At 39.6% G+C, this 19,729-nt stretch overlaps 1 protein-coding gene across 5 annotated transcripts in view; it reads right to left on the reverse strand.

Moving 5' to 3' along the window:
* The window catches only part of mcf2l2 (MCF.2 cell line derived transforming sequence-like 2), a 109,268-nt gene that overhangs the window by 6,665 nt on the left and 82,874 nt on the right, over nt 1–19,729 (reverse strand). For 3 of the 5 annotated variants that reach the window (XM_023416526.2, XM_087176692.1, XM_087176690.1), the window contains exons 28-33: nt 18,572–18,667; nt 14,733–14,831; nt 11,819–11,890; nt 10,741–10,851; nt 9,186–9,295; nt 7,265–7,380 (exon numbers count right to left, since the gene is read on the reverse strand). In XM_023416526.2, the coding sequence (XP_023272294.1) occupies nt 7,265–7,380; nt 9,186–9,295; nt 10,741–10,851; nt 11,819–11,890; nt 14,733–14,831; nt 18,572–18,667 (604 nt within the window). Of the gene's footprint in view, nt 1–7,260; nt 7,381–9,185; nt 9,296–10,740; nt 10,852–11,818; nt 11,891–14,732; nt 14,832–18,571; nt 18,668–19,729 lie in introns of those variants that run through there. The other 2 variants (XM_087176691.1, XM_087176693.1) reach the window with 2 other exon arrangements.

Genomic DNA, 19,729 nt, shown 5'->3' on the forward strand with positions numbered 1-19,729 from the left:
GGGTGGGGGTGGTGGGGGGGATGGGGGTTTCATCAGCCTGGAATCAAGGCAACTCATTGAAAGTACTTTGTAAATGATTAAATATGTAAAGATGTTGATGAAGAATTTGTCCAGTAACCCATACTGACGAAGTGAAAACATGTTTGGAAATTTTATAAAAATCAAAAACTGTGAAGTTTACAAAAGTATTCAGACCTTTAATTCAGTACTTTGTAGAAGCCTCTAAAAACATGTTCATCATTACAGATTATGGAGGGTAGATTAATGGGCAAAAAGTGACATTTTATCCATTTAAAATGAAATCTACAACACAAAGTACACAAAAGTGAAGGGGTCTGAATACTTTCTAAAGCGCCTTAACACCAAACTGAAAAGCATTGTTTCACTGTCCTCTCTCTAAGTGTGTTGTGCTAATTTCAGACTCTGCTCTGCATTAAAACCACAGATCATGTACATGCCAACGCTCATTTATAAAATGATTTCTTTCTACATTTCTGCACAAATTTTAGTAAGGACGAGGCCAGGTTAGGACTTTTTCTTATATCTATTTATTTTTCACCTTTATACACACCAGTTCAGCTCAGCTGCCCTACATCATACATGAAAAAATGTTGTAATCATTGTTCATCATTTGTGAAAATGTGAAAACATCAGATTTCCGTACAGTCAGAGAAAGTAAAAGTTGCCGTCCCGGTCGTAGCTCAGTTTTAGTAATCCTAACACACCACAAAGCGTGTCTCCAGCGCTGTCAGCTGGACACCGGAGCTGAGAGTATCAGAGCAGACAACGGAAATAAGCTGCTCTCCTTTTTCTATCATCCGCCTCTACTTCCGTAGTTAGTTTGGTCATTACAGCCCGCCATACTGTTGCTCCTGTATTGATCTGTGTACTGAGGAAAGTAAAGGTGCAGTGACTCGACTTACAAAATGCAAGTCGACACAGGGTTTTCTCAGCTGATGCATCGACTTTAGGCCTGATATTAAGGTCATACTGCCTCCTGCATTTGCATTGAACCTTTGCACTGGACATAAACCATGACCTGAAGAATCATTTAATAGGAACATACCTCTACACCTTAGAGAGCAAGCAAACTCTTGTGGATGGAGCTCAAAAAATTGTCCAGAGAACTGTTAAATTTTATATAGGCTCATTATATATTATATTAAATAGGTCGCACTAAAGAGTGATATTAACTGTCAGTTGCTGTCAGTTAGGCAACTGTCAGAGTAACGTAGTTATCTTACAATCTAGTTAGCACCTAGCTACTAGACAGATTTAAATTCACAGATTTAAATCTAAAACATGAAATAACTTTCACGACTTTGTCAGGCAGTTGACTTTGAGGATGTAGGAAGTTGCTGCTAGACATTACACACCAGAGCCAAGTAATTCCCTCTTTATTCTGCTCATACAGTGACTTAGGATATGGTTGGATGTGCTAATGTGTTTTCAGCCCTTATACAAATATGCCACATATTGCCAACAGGGGCTGAGACACGTACAATGTGTGTGTTGTGGGTGTGAAATGAAAGCCTAAATCAGGACGGTGCAACACACTCATGGGAGGGGGTACGTCAGCAAGCATATTACTGCCTGTGTTGGGAAAAAGTGTGTGAAAAATCAGCAGTGTGTAAAAAAAAAAAAAAAAAAAAAACAAACACAAACACACACACGCACGCACACACGCACACATTTATTTGTCCCAGAAGTTGTGATGTATGCACTGACACTAATCCACAAAGACACACACATTGCAGATGTATACTGCATACATGGAGGCGTATATGACATATTCAACAGCAGAGAGAGTTCATCAGTGACATTCTGTAAAGCTCTATACAGTTGCACATAAACTTTGATCCAAAGAAAAAAGAGAGGGCTTATGAATTCTTCATTTTCCTCAAGTGAGGAGGAGAGACAAGTGTGAGTGAGACTTTTTGGCGGCAAAAACCCATAGATGCAGTTGACAGGAGACTTTTTTTTTTTTTAAGAGCTGAAATATTCATGAGCTGATGAAAAATGAGAATATTCAAAGCCAGTCAAACTTTTATCTAACAGAGTATTAGTCACTTCCAAATGCAGAGAGCTCGCATGAGATGAAAACACTCAGTGGTGGATTCCAGAGGCTGTTTCTCTGTAAAGGCAGTAGCCACTGTTTTTCTGGCAAGCCAAAAGGATAGATGGTGATGGTGTAGGAAATGAAACAGTGATTTATTATTCATCTGAAGCCATTGTGTTTTCAGCCGCCTCCCTTGATTTCGCAATAGACCATTAGTCACACGTTTGGTTCATCAGGGTAATGTTACAGTGGAAAAAAAGAAAAAAATTCCACAGGAGCCGCACTGAGCTTTTAATCCTTGTGGAGAGAGAACGGGGCAGCAGAGGAGCAGCTGTTCCACTAGTCTCATTTCCTTTCTCAGTCTTGGTTGATTATTGTGGACCAAACTCAAGATAGACTTTTGACCATGGAAGCAATAGTGTGGATAATGATCACAGATAGCAGCGAAAGAAGTCGAACGGCCTTTTCCTTATGCATAACTACATAATATCATCAACACTGATTTCAATCTAAAATAATCCGACATAATATCTGTGCCAGTGTGAGGCAGTAGCAGTATCGAAATTCAGCATACCCACGCACACATGCGCGCACACACACACATTTGCATTTATTAGCACTTTTTTTGAGTGAGGTACAGATGATGCGAGACATTGGTTGATACAGTTACATCGCCGAAGTCTGATTTGTTGGTTCCAATAAGACGCTCAGATACACACTTTCCAGGTTATGCTCTCACCGCTTAAGAGATGCTTGCTGTTATATCAGCTCTCCTCTGCACCTGTTTACCTGACTACGATTTGTCCTTTCGTTTCCCCTGACCTACTATTTTCTATACTACCACCAGATGTCTGCGGCTATTTTTCCCGTTCCACTTACTCACCCGTGTTCATTTGTAATCACAGAGCTTCCCCTCCCACACACCTGAACCCAGTTACCTCATCTCAGTCTGGATCTATATCTGCCATTGTCACCAGTTCATTGGCAGTTTGTCTGTTTCTGTTTCTAGAGTGGTTTAAACCTTGGTTCCTGTTACTCATGCTTTAGACTTTTTGCCTGTGTTACTTGACGACTGGATTCCTTGCTGCCCCTGACTTGCTTTTTTTTCTACCTGTTTTGAACTGCCTTGAATTGAACAGTTTTGACCTCGGGCAGCCTCACCATCCAATAAGCCTTTGTGTTTAATTGTTTGAATAAATCACTGAACTGTATCGACTCGTATGCCCTGACAAGTGCCTTTATTTTGGCGGAAGGCTGGTCTGCCACCATTTGTCGAGAGATCCATTTGGTGTAGCTCATGATTTTGATGGACTGTGGAAACTCAGTGGGTTTATGGCATCATCTGCTATACAAATCCAACAGCTTGTTATCTAAAGTAACATGTTAGTATGCACCAGTGCTAAACAAGCTGCACTTATCCCCTCATCTAGGGTAATACAATATTTGTTTTTGCCACCTTGCGTTTTGTTGCCGGTTGTTTCATTCGATAATGTCGCTGGTACCCAATTCTGTGCCGACAGTTGTGAGACAACAATGTGGAAAAACTAAGGTTGTTCTCAGTTGGAGTCAGGCTAAGTTGCCCTAAATCCCTCCTCCATGTGTTGGCCCTAGTTGCACAAACACCCACACATTGTGTGATCTGCACCGAATGATTCACTTCAGGTATAAGTGCTGTGACTCAATTGGTAAGCAGGTGGACAGTGTGCTTACAAAACACAAGGGCAGGAAGCAGGAAAAAAAACATGACAATCTGCCACCATCAGGACTGTCTATAGATATGCAAATAGACTTTGAACATATGCCTCCATGTAGAGGGAACAGCTAGCTTTTACTGATTGAAGATATGTAGAGTGTGTTTTATTCATCAACCATAAAAGTAAAGTATTTTCCTGAATAGGACTTGGAACAACAACTAAGACCAGAAAATTTTGTGACTGCTATAAAATATTTGAACAACACGTTATTGGCCCATGGTTGGTAGGATTTAACAGTAAAAATGAGGGATCAGGATTTTCATCTTAAGTTACGAGTTCTGTTGAATCTAATTTTACTGTGACATACTTAGTTTTACCCAGAATTAGTCTTGGATAAGGAAAAAATACTGCCTGAGCGGAAAAAAGTTAAAACAGCGTGAGACAACAATGACAAAGACCAACTTATTCTATCATCAGTGACAGAGAAAAATCATAAGAAACACAATTACTGGTAAATCACCACTGCATCATTGACATGAGAATAAATAGACCCAGGCAGTACAACTTTTGTTCTGTAAGGGTTCAGTCGTGCTTCAGAAAACAGTGCTTTGTCTGGAGGAACAGACTGAACATTAGGGAAACTTATTCAATCTACTCCATAATTTTAGTGTCAAATGCTGCCCGAATAAAGGGACACAATGACACAATTTTGCTGCGAGTTGATAGTTGGATGATTAGCACATTTTAAATAGCAGAGCAGCAGGTAGCACACAGCATTATTAGGGTGATTTGAGCAGGTTTCCAGTAAACACTGACACCATTATGGTCCACTGAGTTGTCCCATAGTAGAAAATGACCATAACAAAGCTGCAGGTGGTTGATACTGCTGATGATGAATGCCAGTGAGTCACTGATTACTGCACCTGGTGCAACTTTTAAAATGTGTGGCCTGTACTTTCTGTTGGAACAATAGCTCACCTCCCAATCACCACCTCCACTTTGAATTGGTAGGACATTTTAACATAATCACGATGACAAAAGAGGGCTATTTTGCCCTGAGTGATAAACCAGTGTGCAGTGCTTTGCATGGCGATGACAGTTATTACCTCCTTACATCAGTTTTAAAGATGCAATCCATAATTTTGCTGTTTTGAAACTTGTCTTGAGGAAAATTTTAGATGCATACATTTGCACAACTGCTGTGCCAGCTGTTTTAAACCAATCGCAAACTCAAGTTATAGTTATGATATAATAATTTTTTGTTAAGACAGTTAGCTAGAAAGTAGCTTACCTCCTATCAGCCAGAGTAGTAGCTCACAGGATTAGCATGGCGCATGACCAAAAAAAAGGCCCTTTTCACTGAAGACATTTTGACATGTCACAATGGGAAAAGCACAGCTGTAAATAATTTAATTAATGGTGGCCAAATATGATTTAGCTGCTGCAGTTTCTGGGTTTTGGTATTGTGCATTATTACACTGCCATGACTTATTGGGACACTTGAATAGATCAAAGCCAGTGCTGTTTCCTACTTTTACAGCCCACACAGTTGTTTTCACATATTCTTCCTGATTAGACCTTTGCATGGGATTTTATAATTGACATTTGTCTGACTGTGTTGCTGCACCTATTATGGCAGGATGATATTGAGAAAGATGTGCAACAAGGATCTATTTTAGGGTCACTGCTTTTATATTTTCTATATTCTTTTTATTTATATCTTCCTCAATTTGTTCATTTATATTTAGATGAGACTTTTATATACACATCTGACAACTGACAAAGAAGAAATATCCAAGTGATATTATTGTTGCTCAAACGTCATCCAAGCTTCTATGTGGTGGTGATTATCAAATCATTATTCCCTAATCACTACATTGTCTGACAAATCAAAGCTGTGTGATTAGCCATATCCACATTTAAAATGAGTGATTACAGAGAAAGTTACACACAGTTACACATGCTTTGCTCAAAAGCATTTCCTTTCTTCTTCTGAAGTTACCATGCAAATTAGCTGGCCACCCGTCTGGCCTGACAGTCTCCTCACTTTCCGATACCGAGTCACTGTAGCGTCCACTACGGACAGTGAATGACCATCACCACCACCCTCTCCTAGCAAGAAACCATGTTCGGCTGCAGTTAAAACTTACAAACAGCCCCTTTAAAAGGGGATGTGCTGCACTGAGTTGAATCATCAGCTCCTGACATTTACATTTACTTAAGCAGACACATTTATCCAAAGTGACTTACAAGCGAGGGACAACAGGTCCATGCATAGCTGTATGGTAAAGCATTTTTTTAAATATGCGTACTGATGCCACCCTTGTAAGTGCTGCAGGTTTTCTATTATTCTTCCTCAATTGTTGTGCACATTTAGGCCTAGATTCTGAAAAGTGCTTTATGCAGCATGGGTATTTATTATCTGATGTATCTGAATCATCCAGAATCAAATAAAACCCGCTCAAATACACTTTTTGTTTCTGACCTTTACTTTCATCTTTATTGCATAGACGTGCTCAGTACTATTGACACATTGGGCCTCCCTTCCAAGGAAGTAGCCATTAGAAGAAACGGCCATTAGAAGATGGTAAATTGTGGCCATAAATAGATGCATAAAGGCAACAGCACTCAGCTGGTCTGTGGCATTCAAACGATGACTGATTGGTATTAAGGATAATTGTATGTACAGCCAATTATAACACTGTGTTGACTTTTAAAATATTAAAAAAGCATTTATACACAGTCAGAGCTTCACTCCAAACATCCCATTTGAAACACACTGGTTCCTATGCACGCATGAAGATGAACAGTACAGATCTGGGGCTTTGCCAAAAAACATTCAGGACTTAAAACTCTGTTAGCTTTAGGTGCCGCCTGTGCCTATAGTTAAGCGTAATACTACCTGAACACTGCATTTGCCTGTTGATCACAACTGTCTTTTGATACACTCATTCTATTTTAAGAAGAAAGTTATGCAGATATTAAGCTGAGCATAAACGAATTTAAGAACAAATCTTAAAGTAAGCAGAAACACAATAAAAAGACACTGTAATAAGCAACCTATGGTCCTTTAGTTGCTATGGAGAATGTGCTTCAACAGTAGAGGCTTTGTGCAAATAATTCTGAGGTAAAAATATAAAATCTTTAGAACTAAAAAAAAAACCAATTCCACAAATGAGAGAGGAGAGTGGATTTGCACTGCAATTAAACTTTATTGAGGGCACACAAAGTGAAAGAGATGCTCAACACAAGTACCCTAAATAAAGTCAAATGCAATGTCGGTTTATTTTTTGCCTTATTTGTGAGATTCTTTCTCCTGCACTGGGAATAGACTGTTAAGTTTGTGTTCTCGCACATCTATTTAGGAACAAAATGCGTTTAATAGATGGGGACCCACTTAGCCAGAGATTTCAAATACAGTGCTAAGTCAACCAAACCAGGAAATAATGAGTGGGCAGGAAGAAAATGACTGATTTTCCACAATCCTACGGTGGCAACAGTTGGAACTCACCAGTGTCCGTTCTCCGCTTCCTCCAGAAACTGGACCAGATCACCCGTCTCCAGAGAGATGTCCCGTGAATCACGAGAGTCATAAGTCAGCTGCACCCGGAATCGGCTGCTGTCACCCTGAAGAAAGAAAAAGAATGGCTGAGTCACCCTCTGAATTCAGCCAGTTCCATTCTGGATATGGTTCCAGGCTGGTAAAAGGGATGGGCAGATGCTAATTAACGATAATTAGGTAACCACCCCAAAAGCCAAAGCGAAAATTGGTTAATATGCTTTGCCATTACTCAGCCATATACATATGTGTTTCTGTACATGGACTGGACTGTGCATCACTAGCTAAATGATCTGCTGTAGCTGGTCACATCACTTTCAGTTGTTGGAATGTACTCTTAAACACACACAGTTTCATATTAATATTTTAAGCTAGACAATTTCATAGTTCTTAAACCGGGACCTCCAGTGTTTGAGCAAGTAGCTGTTGAACAATAAGATGTGTAAAAGTATTAAAAGCTGATTTTCTGCTGTTTTTATGTCTTTTAGCTATGTTAAATGTTTAAGAAATAACATTATTTAATTTAATGTTGAAAGAAAATATGAATAGATTACCAAATAGATCACACACATTTGAGTCTGCTTGTTTAATTTAAGTGCTATAATCACTCTCCTTTAAGCTGTTTTTTTTCTTTGTTTATGTCAAAATATTGATCAGTACAACTTTACCGGATTCAAAAGGATTTGTATCCAATAGGCCGACTGCAAAACCCTGGACTGTACTATAGTATTGTAGAGTCTAGCTGAATATGAGGTTTTGATTACACCCAGACAACACAGAGAGCTGGGAGATAAACACCAAGATTTTACATTTATCGCATGGTGCAAAAATGTCAATTCCTTGAAAGAGCGTGCGCATGTGAGCACCACTATTAAGCTCCGTGTGTGTGTTGCATGCGGGCCTGTGTGACTGTCTACTGTATATCACACTGATTATAATGAATCTGGAAAGCCTGCCATACCCAGTAGACCTGTGCAGCTATAATCCTCCCCCTCTTTCGTCTCTCCTCCCTCGTTTCTTAAATGTCAAGTCGTCAGCGCCCACTGCTAACGAGACACGCGTCCATGGGAAATAATTAAGCAGCGGAGGGGTCCTCTTTAAAGGGGATCAGATGGGGATTTAGTAGAAAAGAGGGGAAAGTGAAGAATGAGTGGAGAGGAAACAAAGGGTGAGAGGAAAGCTGTCGAGGGATGGTGAGTGATCACAGTATGCAATGATTTATGATGAAAGCTGATGTGACCCAGCGGGAGCAGAATGGGCTTGGACAAGCTAAGTTTGAAAATGTTGAGTGATACTGAAATCATGTCTTATTTTAAATCAGAATAAAATTATTTTCTATTTTTTCAGTGTTTCCCACACATAGACTTTACTTGGGCGCGTCGCCCAAGTATATTAACGGCCACCCAAGTATATTTGGGACCCATTTTAGCGTTATTTTCTTTATCCATCCGAGAGAACGACGCCATCCTCGATCGATTAATCTCCCCTCACTCTACCCCTCCTGTTCGTTACGAGAAGGGTCTACTGACAATCACACATGCTCTGCAGAGAATCACACACACACACACACACACACACACACACACACACACACACACACACACACACACACACACACACAGGTCGCGGTCTGTTAAGTATATTAGGTAACAATTCAAAATATTGTGTATAGTTGACCATTTTTGTGCCAGCAGGTAACACATGGCCCTTTCCGCCGGCTACCACCTCAAGTATATTTCAGACCTGTGGGAAACACTGGTTTTGTTCAGTTTCACTATTAAATACATTTTAGAAAGTAGGGCCAGTAATGCTCCTGGTTAAACTTTCTTACATTTTCTAGCCAAAATGAGCTGCAATCTTTAGTGTTACCTACATTTTTATTGTTGCCTTCCTCCTCTGAAGAGTTGGAGGATTCCTCTGCACTGGAGGGGATCGTCTCAAAGTCCTCTGTGTCCATGGAAGGGAGACGCCGCTGCGTCCAGCCTGAGGGGAATTCATGCAAATGATTAAACACGGAAATGTACTAATAAAACCAGGGGGATATTACTTTTCCAGTTGGCAGCTGATGGTGCTTCACTGACAGGAAAAAAATGTCACTGTGCAATTAAGTAATTTGTTTTACATCATCAAAGAGTCTGTTTGCAAGAATCAAACTTTTAGCCAAACACAGAATGAAACGTGGTCAAGCACACTATAGAATACCTAATGATTATTCCTAACACTAAAGGAAGAGTTCATGCTGACAAGGAAAGTTGCATCTAAGGTTCCTTAAAAACTGATGATTGTAAGGTGGGTCTAAGTCTTGCAACAGAAGATAATGTAATAAATGAACTGATGAGAGTTGCAAAGAGTTTTTACTTCTCAGCATTTTAATACTACAGACGTGGCTGTTGATACAAAAATACAATTTCCTCTTAAACAAGTTGAAACTGACAAAAGTAACTGGCAATCTATATTCTCTGTTCCATTTTTAACAGAACAGACACATGGCTTTTGATTTTTCATACAACACATCATTTTAAAATATTACAACAAATGAAAATGACGAGGACAAAAATAATGGGATTTCAGGGCAGTTTGTTGCACAACCTTTTGAGGCAATCGCTGCAATCAAGCGCTTTTTGTAGCTCATAATGATACGTAAACACTTTTCAAAATGGTAGTGGTCAAAAACAAGAAGTATATTAGTCTCACTTATCATGAACACTCCAGTTTGATGCATTCCTTCACTATGCCCAATTGTGAGTGTCAGCTCTTTCCATAGATTTTCAGTTGGATCAAGATCATGGCTCGTAGCAGTCCACTTCAGAATGGTCCAATGTTTCCTTCTCATTCATTCTGAGCTGCTTTGGGTGCGTTTGGGGTCATTATCCAGTTGGAGAAGCCATGACCCGCGACTAAGTCAGAGCTCTCTGACACTGGGAAGTATATTTCACTCCAGAAAGCCTTGATAATCGTCTGAATTCATTGTGCCCTGCACAGATTCAAGGCACCTTGTACCAGACACAGCAAAGCAATCCCACAACAGAACTGATGCCTAACAGTGGGCAGGTGTTCTTCTCTTTGAAAGCTTCATTTTTTCCCTCCGTGAACATAGAGCTGATGTGACTCACCAACATGCTCTGATTTGGTGTGTACTTAAACATGGCCTTTGTTACGGCCAATCCATAATGAGTGCAAAAGTATAATAATAAAACACCACACAGCTTCAGGGTAGAAATGAATGTGCTACAGAATGAAGAAGTTGCACATCAGAAGGTCTGGTAAAATAAGATGCACCAAATAAAAGACTGCCCAAAACCAAATAATTAACCAAAAGAAACTAAATTTTCTCAACAACTTATCAAACACATAAAACGGAAATCAGTTCTACCAAGAAGACAAACCACGCAAATCATTGTTGGAGATGAGTCTTCCTCTGCAGTTACCTGGTTGGGAGGTGGATCTAGGGACAACTGTGGTGCCGCCAGCAGCAGTAGCAGTGCTGCTAATCATGCTCTGACGTTTCCCGACTGCAGCCATAGCACCGCGCAAAGTATCTGGAGGAAAGCCAAATGCTTTAAACCATGCTTTTCATCATGATCACTCAAAGACCACTCAACATCGTCAAACCCCAACCAAAATTTTAGAACGTGAGGTCCTGATGAATAAAATGAGCGGTGCAACTCTACTCATGCAGAAATCAAATAAGTAGACGACAGGCCAAAACACCAACAAACCCCTCAGCACACCAAAACCGCACACACACACACACACACACACACACACACACACACACACACACACACACACACACACACAACAAAATATTTTTATCTGATACTCCTTTACCTGATACTTTTTACTTGATTTGCATGCGCTTTGAAATGTCATATCACAAATCACAACACAGCAGGCAAGAGATGGAAATACAGAAAGTGAACAACCACAACCATGCGTACACACACAACACACACATCATCCAGAAATAAATAAAAAATAAAAAATAAAGTTCCACCTACTTAACCACAGGCTAAAAGGCTCAGCATGCTCGGAGCCAGTGGCCTCATAAAGTATTCAGACCTCTTCACTTTTATTGTGTGGTAGAATTAGACAATTGGACAAATTACTGTTTTACCCATCAAAGTGAAAACATGTTTTTTTTTTTTTAGAAAACTACAATCTGTTATTTACAAAAGTATTTGAACCCGTATTTTCAGTATATTGTAGAAAGACCTTTGGCAATGATTAGAGCTTTGAGTCTTCTTGTGTAAATCTCTACATGCTTTGCTTATCTGGATTTGGGCAGTTTATCCCATTCTTTCTGGCAGATCCTCTAAAGCTCTGTCAGCTTGGATGGGAAGCGTCTGTGAACTGCCATCTTCAGGTTGCGGGTTATTGAGTGTAGACTTACAGACAAAAATTTTAGCCACTTAAAATGAAATAAACATAATATAAAGTTTGCATAAAGTGAAGAGGTCTGAATGCTTTCTGAACTCACTGTATACGACATATCTTTGCATGTACCTTCATAACCAAATGGAGTGGGATCACTCTTTATCTCATGTCTCTTGCTCTTTATGCTAGCAGAGAGGGGGCCTGGTCAGGGAAAATAACATACAACCAAAGGTTTAATTAGATTTTTTTTTTTTTTTTAGAAGCAACCCTGTCTCCTAAAAATAATGTTTTATAGAACTAAATAGCATATACTGTACGTTTGGTTGAGATGAGGGAAAGACTAATGGACACAGACGCAGTGTGTTTATTTACATTTAACCAAAACCACAGTCGTTCCCTGAGCTTAACCAAAGTGCTTCTGTTTCCCTAAACCGCAGGCGGGACTCTGGAGGCGAGTCCTGGTCTCGGGGGAAAGGTTTTTTGCATTCGTATGGCCAATCACCACAAATCAGCTGTCGTTAATGAATGTGGCACTTCTTCCTTTCAAAACATACCTTGCCTCTGAACATAATTCAACCAGTGATTACATTTCATATAAAAAAAAATGTATTTTCTTTTGCAGTGTAGTTGTATAGAAGTATAATTGCTATGGGACGGTCTTGTTAAAAAGAAGCACACAGCATTACCCCAAAACTTTCCTTTTAAAACCCCCTTTTAAATATGAAATTTGTAACACTGAGCTTCCATCTTTTCAAGTCAAGGCTTTCTTTAGCTTTCCATTATGGAAATCCTCGTTATGATTTTATTCACACTGAACTGATTTGATTTACATGTACTGAAAAAGAAATCTAAAATGTTGAATGTTTTGGATTCAATTGCATGTTAATTGTACATGTACATATCTTCTGTGTAGAGTATATGCACACAGTATACCTATCTGTCATGACCTTCACTGATATATAATGCAAGGGGTTTATTTAAACGTTAGACCATCATGTGAAAATGCTTGTGCATTGTACAGTCGAATGTTTCTGAAACAGTTTCGACTCCATGCGAGAAAAAGAAATACAACTACAGCAGAAAATAGACTGAGAGGAAACAGTTCAAGGGAGAACTTCAGTAGCCCTCTTCTTCTGTCATTAATTCCTCCCATGCCTCTGCGTGGTTGAAAATACACTTCTCATCTGTATTCCTGCAGTAAATTGCACTTCTACTGCCACTTTGAATGTCACCCTACGTCCCAAATGTCAGCTTATCAAAATTCTTATTTCCTGACGCTTTTTAAAAATAATATGTATGTCTAGTCATTTGCAGTTTTTTTTCCCCCCTTAACATTGTTTTGATTCTCAGCAAAGGCTTGGCTTTACCTATGCATCTCATAAATTTCAAAACCAGCAGTAAATGGGGAGAAGGTTATAGGAAAATGAATTCTTTTTCTGCCCCCACTCTCTATACATGTGCACACATACACGCAATTTTCTCACTACTGATTCAGTTTGAGTCCGTGTTACTGGCCTGAGAATGAATGAAATTGCAAAGTGTTAAAAAATGATAACCTCGGATGTATTGAGGGGCAAACCCACCTAAACACGGTTTTCTCATCTTTTCTCGTGTTTGGTGGAAACACATTGTGAACACATTTTTCTACCAGGATTTTAATATATATATCTTTCTTGGCATCCATCCTGGCCTAGGCTACTCCATAAACCTTACCAATATAAACTTTACTATAATATACAGTATATACTATATTATCTTCTTTTTTTATTTGTAAAAAAAAAAAAAAAAAATGTCAGAAATGCTCCTTTAACCTCCAATCCTCTGAGTGGGTGGGTTGATGTATGTTTTTGATTGACGGCTGAGCCAGCAGGCCTACCAGACCGCAATGTAAATGAATTTGCTTTCCTCTTACAATCCATGGACAGGCAGCGGCATTGATGAGTGAGGACCACATCATTTAGCATTTAAACTGGCTGATGATGTCATTTCAATCTGTTTAATGTGTCACAGCTGACCAGCTATTAGCTTTTAATCTGCAAACTGACATTAGCAAAGCACTTCTCCCTCAGTGGAGGCTTGTTTTGTAGCCATTTTAGCAAGCTAAGACGCAGGACAAGTTGTGTCCATGCTTGTAGCTTGAAGGGAGACGTGAGCAAAGGTAATGTAGCCTGTGGCTGAAAGTCTGTAGCTCTTATTGTGTCTGTTGCAGGATGCTGTCAGGCTCAGTGGTCATTGTATTGCCTGGTGTAAGAATGAACGTATTCGTGTGATAATTCAGCCGTATGTACGGGATTCATGAAAACAGCCGCTGTCACCTCCCACAATTTTTCACTGTGACTGTGTTTCACAGCTTTTGTTTGAGTATCAAATCATTTTGTTTGTACTGTACATACCTGTATATCATATTTCTTCCACGCTATGATGTACAGCGTGTTCTTTATCCTGCACAATAACATTGACCTGCAGTTGAAGCAGTCAGTTTTGTGAACCCGTGCGTTTATTGTGAACTGCGGGATATAGTATGTTGCATTTGATTCCGGGTGTGCTGCAGTATGGATTTCAATGTATGATAGTTGCATTTAAGTACAATAATTCCGGTCTGTGTAACCAGAGAAACAACAGTATTCTGGTCCATGCACAGACATAGTATTTCTCCCTTTCAGATACATTTTTTTTTTTTTGCAGGGCATGTAATTAAAGAGATGTGTATTATGTAGCAGAACATTACATGGAATTTGTTATGTATATGATCCTGGATAATTTAGTTCAGTCCAGGATACTTTTGTCTGTATTGGACTTTCTTTGCATTATAATAATCTGAGTGAAGGTGTGAATTTACTCACCTCTTCATTCAGCACTGAATCGCAGAATAAGCCTATCAAACAATGCAGTGTAATAATTGCACTTCCTCCTGCTGAGCTGCACAACTCTGTGTAGTTTGCTGTGTGTGTGACTGCGCAAGAGTAGTGAACGTGAACAGAGGAGAAAAAGACAAGCAAGAAAATACTGAAAGAGTAAAGTATGGAGGCAGCTGATCAGGTACCTTTTGTGCGTCGTGTCGCAAAGGAGGAGGAAGTGGAGGAGGCGAGAGAGGAGGTGAGAGAGAAGCGGCGGGGGACCTCTGCCTCCTTAGCAGCAGACTCTACAGGCAGGAGGGTCAGGAAGCAGGAAGAGTCAGAGACAGAGACAAACGACAAGAGACAGAAAGAGTAAAATGGAGTAAAGGGAAGGAAAGGGAGGAAAATAAATGAAGAAGCAGAGGATGGATTAAGTGATCGGAAGAGGGAAGAAGTTATTGGTTTAATATTCTACACCCAGTTTTACTTAATATAAGTAGTGCATGTATCACATCAGTTACTTATAGCAACAATTTATCTACTGAGCAAATGAAAACCATTAAATATAACAGCAGTTCAAGCAAATGGAAAGAGGAAGCCAGAAATGCATGAAATGTAAAACAAAACAAAAACACAAACAAAAAGAAAATCTTTAATGTCCACTTTCTACTTTTACCAGAGGTTTCAACCAAGTCTCTCATGTTCTTCCTCTGTGTATACTTAGGTCATGTGACAGTGTGACACTTTGGTCACATGATTACAGGTCGTTACGGTCAGAGGACTGTATATTGTAAACACCCAAATGAACCAGATATTTGAGAGAGATGCAACTGAAGGCTCCAGCGTGAATCTCAGGGGCAAATGTTTCAAAACAAAGGATATGTGAGAAAGTATATTGTTTCTTTTTGCTGGTGGCGGTGGGTATTAGAAAATGTTAGAGATATTAAAAGGTGCCGAAAAATGTATGTGATGAAACAACAAATATCACGTTATTGCGATGTTGACTTTTAGTCTCGTAGATCACAGCGTGTGTTTTTTAGTTGTAATAAAACAAGTGTTAGAAGATTAAAACTAAACGGAATCAAACAGATGACTGCTGAAGAAAAATCATTGTTCAGATGTTTCGGTCCGTGCGGGTCAATAACGTCAAAGGATCATTCACATCATATTGAGAAAGCACAATGCTTTTACATAAATAGCTGTGAGCCATCATAAATTGAATAAATATTTCTCTTCAGCATGGAGGTCTCATTATACAAGATGCAACACAACAGTGGAACCACCACAACTCATTTTTAAAAGATGTTTTCCATCGATTGACAGGCCTTAACTTCAATGAATTCAATACAGAAGGTTAGGTGCAGGTTGACCTCCAACTCTTTTTCACTGCCGAGTTGGAATGATGTGATAAAATGCTATAAAAAGGCCAGAGCCTGAATGTCAGGGAGCTTACAAGTCACAGGACGCAGCGGAGAGAGCGGCCCTTGATCTCAGTCCATTCTTCAGTGATCTGACACGTTGAACTTATTGAGTGGGACGTACGAAGCGATGAAGCAAAGGAAACTGCAGAGAGCACTCCTGTAATGATGAGTCTATTCAACTGGAGGACACCTGCCATCGATTCAGCATTGATTTCCATTTCGTAGAGCAGACTGCACATTCATCGCTCAGGGTAGCGCTCAGAACTGTATTGTACTTATTGTATGTATTCTTTATAAGCGGTTTGGAGCAGGAGCAATATACAGTTAGGCACCTCCTGGTTATTGACCGTCAAAGTACAATAACAGTGAGAGATCCTGTTGTCATGAATTAATTCTATAAGAACCAAAAAAAAAAAGAAATTGTTTCTGTAGATGATAAAGAGTTATTTAGACCAGCATAAAAGACGAGCCAGGTTTAAGAAATAAATCACATGTGAGGACCACATTTCCCATAAACAAAGCTGCTTCCTGAACAGCGAGGAGGCTGGTGGTTGCGAGGGTGCCATGAATCTAAAAACCACGAGCGTGAATCTGCTGCTATAACAGCATCCGCTCCTCTGCTTTTCCACCAGATCTTGGAACCTGGCCGCAGGGACCTGTTCCCATTTAACATGATGCCTTAGTCTTATACGCTAACAAGCCTGGGTATCAATTCAGCTAAATGTGAATCTTTCAGCAAAAACGAGAAGAAATTAAATCACCTATACTTCAACGGCTCATATGATAAATTCAGCCTGATGTACATTTATATTAATTCCATCAGTACAACAGCTGCCATGTCATACGCACAAATTTGCTTCTCCGAGTTTCACTTTTAAAACACAAATGTTCTCATTCTTTAATTATCATTCTTATTATTACTTAGCTACTAAACCAGTCTGCAGATGTTTTCAAATTAAAAACCAACCAGGAGAGATTATGCCCTTTGAGCTGGTGGAAGGAAATATCGGTGCAAGACATATTAAATTTCCTGAATCGTAGCTCACAGGCAAACCAAAACAAACAAACAAACAAACAAAAAAGGCAGAAAAAGGGCAATTGCAATATATCTGTGGGCAGAAAACAGTGCTCCCTTTTTTTAAGATAATATTTCTAGTATTAGTATTAGTATTTCTAGAGAAACCCAGAGCATCGCAGTGGATTGAATGCCATAACATGTTATACTGATTGAATTTGTTGCAGTAAATCAGATCAGAAACCATGGAGGCATCTTATTAAAATATATTTATAAAACAGGAAGTAAGTAATAAAGGCCTATCTTTAATAATAAGCCTGATTCGAATAAAAGCCTGGCCTATGACTGAAATCCCTCCCTGTTGACTAGTGCACTATATTCACTGTCTGCTATTTTAGTGTGTAAATTAATCCGCTGTATAATTCCATTAAAAAATCCCACAATGGAATAAAAATTGTAGTGTCCTTTCAGTTGATACTACTCTCTGCTAACAATCCCACAATGCAATTCACCGCATTATCTAGATGTGAAAAGGCGATTCAACAGCTGTGAGTAATGACGCAAAACGATAATGATAAGTGTCTGAAATCTCAATTTACTGCTCACTACTGAATAAACTATTGAGTCTCCATTGTAAAGGGAGAGATGACTGAATGAACAAGAGAGTGGCTTTGGACACAGCCCTGGTTCTCTCTGCAGTTAAGATCAATAAAAGCTAATGTTTGAAAATTTATGGTTATTCATATTATTCATTATGATTTCATTTGTAGTTAGAAGCTCCATAAAAACAGATTTCAAAATTTCAGTTTCACCTGCTTCGTGCACGGAGGTTGCTGGATTACTGTGGGTTTCCTGGATATTTTAGCTTGACTACACAACTGTCTCCATTACCTGTCTCCCCAGCTCACTCAGCAGCCTCATTAGGGGCATGTGTGGCTTGAAGACTGGCCGGACTGCTGCAACATGGAAAAACACACCCTGGAAGGTTCACCCTCCTCCAAAAATGTTAATATGCTTCCAAATGTCAAGAGGGCTCGAATATTAAAGGGTGGCATTTAGCGCAGCACTGCCACACAGAATTTAGTCCAGGCTGTCTCTCTGTTTATCACCTTCTGTCTACCTGTCTTCAGATCCTGTCTCTTCGACGGTACCCTGTCCCTCTCTCTCCTAAATCACAGTTTCCTTGTTGTTGTGTGGGCAGATACAGATGATACTGACATGAACAGATAAAAGCAGAGAACGGGGGGGGTAGAGGGAGATGTGGCCTTTACGCTGAGACACCGCGGGCGCCGGGACGCGCAGAGAGATCTACCCAACAGCGAGATACGCACTGACACAGAAATTTATATAACATTTGCAGGGAAAAAAAGGAAAGGACAACAGCAGTTGTAAGACAGGAGAGCGAAGACTGAAGAAGAAAAGACTGAGGCAGGAGAGATGGTGGTGCTGTTCAGGATGATGATGATTGTCGTTATGATGAAGAGGATCATGACAGCGGTAACAGATAACGAGAACAGAAAGCAGACAACGAGGACGATGGTGTTGGCAGAGGTGCCAGTAATGAAGGCGGCATGAGCGCAAACTTGACGTGCCAACGTCATACTGTTACCTGCTGGAAGAGACCTCCTGTTGGAAAGTCCCTGCAACGTGAAGCGTTTCCTAGCGTTAGCAACCGAGTGGCCTGATTGGTTGGCGGAAACGTCAACTGAGAGGGAAAGCAAGAGGGAGCTGGAGTTAGTGAAGCAGGGAAAGATGAGTAAGATCAGGCCTTGAGCTTTGTTTGAAAATTTTCTATATTGATGGCAATATGATAACTGAGTTTTGGTACCAATCCCAAAACAAATAAATAAATATCCAGTTTTGTTTGTTGTTAGTATGGAGTTGTTTCAAGGCTTTATTCCATTTAACAAAATAGATGAAACTGCTCAGTGGATGAACGATCAATTAATCAACTTTGGCTATAAAGGGCTCGGTGTTATGGCAAACAATTTTATTCCAATAATTTTGTTTCTTATCAGTCAGTATTTACATAGATCACAATATAAATTAAGCAACTTTGTCCGTTGATCTTAAGGATTCACTTCAGCTTAACATTTCCTATTGGAAGATTCATTATCATTATCAACGGTGTAATCTATGGTCAGTATATCAAAGTCTCATATTTTCCTATTTGGAAAATGTCTCAATGTGAAAATTGTTTATCACTGTATGTTTATAGTGTCTAAATAAAACATAAAATATTGTTAGAAGTTAGAGAGGTTTCCTTATTTAGATCAGGAAATATCTGATGAAAGAAAAACACTAAACAAGCCCAAGAAGCAAACATTCAATAACAACTTTCCTTACTTTTTTGATGCTGAATGACTAGTATACTGGTAATGCTACTACAGTATAAAGTATTGAGGTTCGATACCCAGAAGAAAAGGGAAGCAGAAGGTGTCAAAAAATCTTCATTTTCAAGCCAGAGTTTTATTTAAAAAAAATGACTAGCTCTTTCTGGCATGGATGGAGCTGCTTAAAAATGGCCAACTGTTGAGGTGTGAGAGAGAATGAACCAGGGTTTTGGTGAAGAAAGCATATACACACATAACTATAGCTATGAAGAGAAGTAGAAGCAGCAGCCTGTCAGCAGAAAAAGTCAGCAGCACAGAGGAGACATATTCACTCAAATCACACATCCTGTACATTAGAGCGAAGAGTCAGGTCGGTGAAGGGATCCCAGTCCTGGAACATGCGTGCACACAGCAGGTTCTCAATGACAGGCACA

Source organism: Seriola lalandi, unplaced genomic scaffold, assembly GCF_002814215.2.
Source record: "Seriola lalandi dorsalis isolate HSWRI2012SDOR001 ecotype SW California unplaced genomic scaffold, Sedor1 jcf7180002054566, whole genome shotgun sequence".
NCBI lineage: Eukaryota > Metazoa > Chordata > Actinopteri > Carangiformes > Carangidae > Seriola > Seriola lalandi.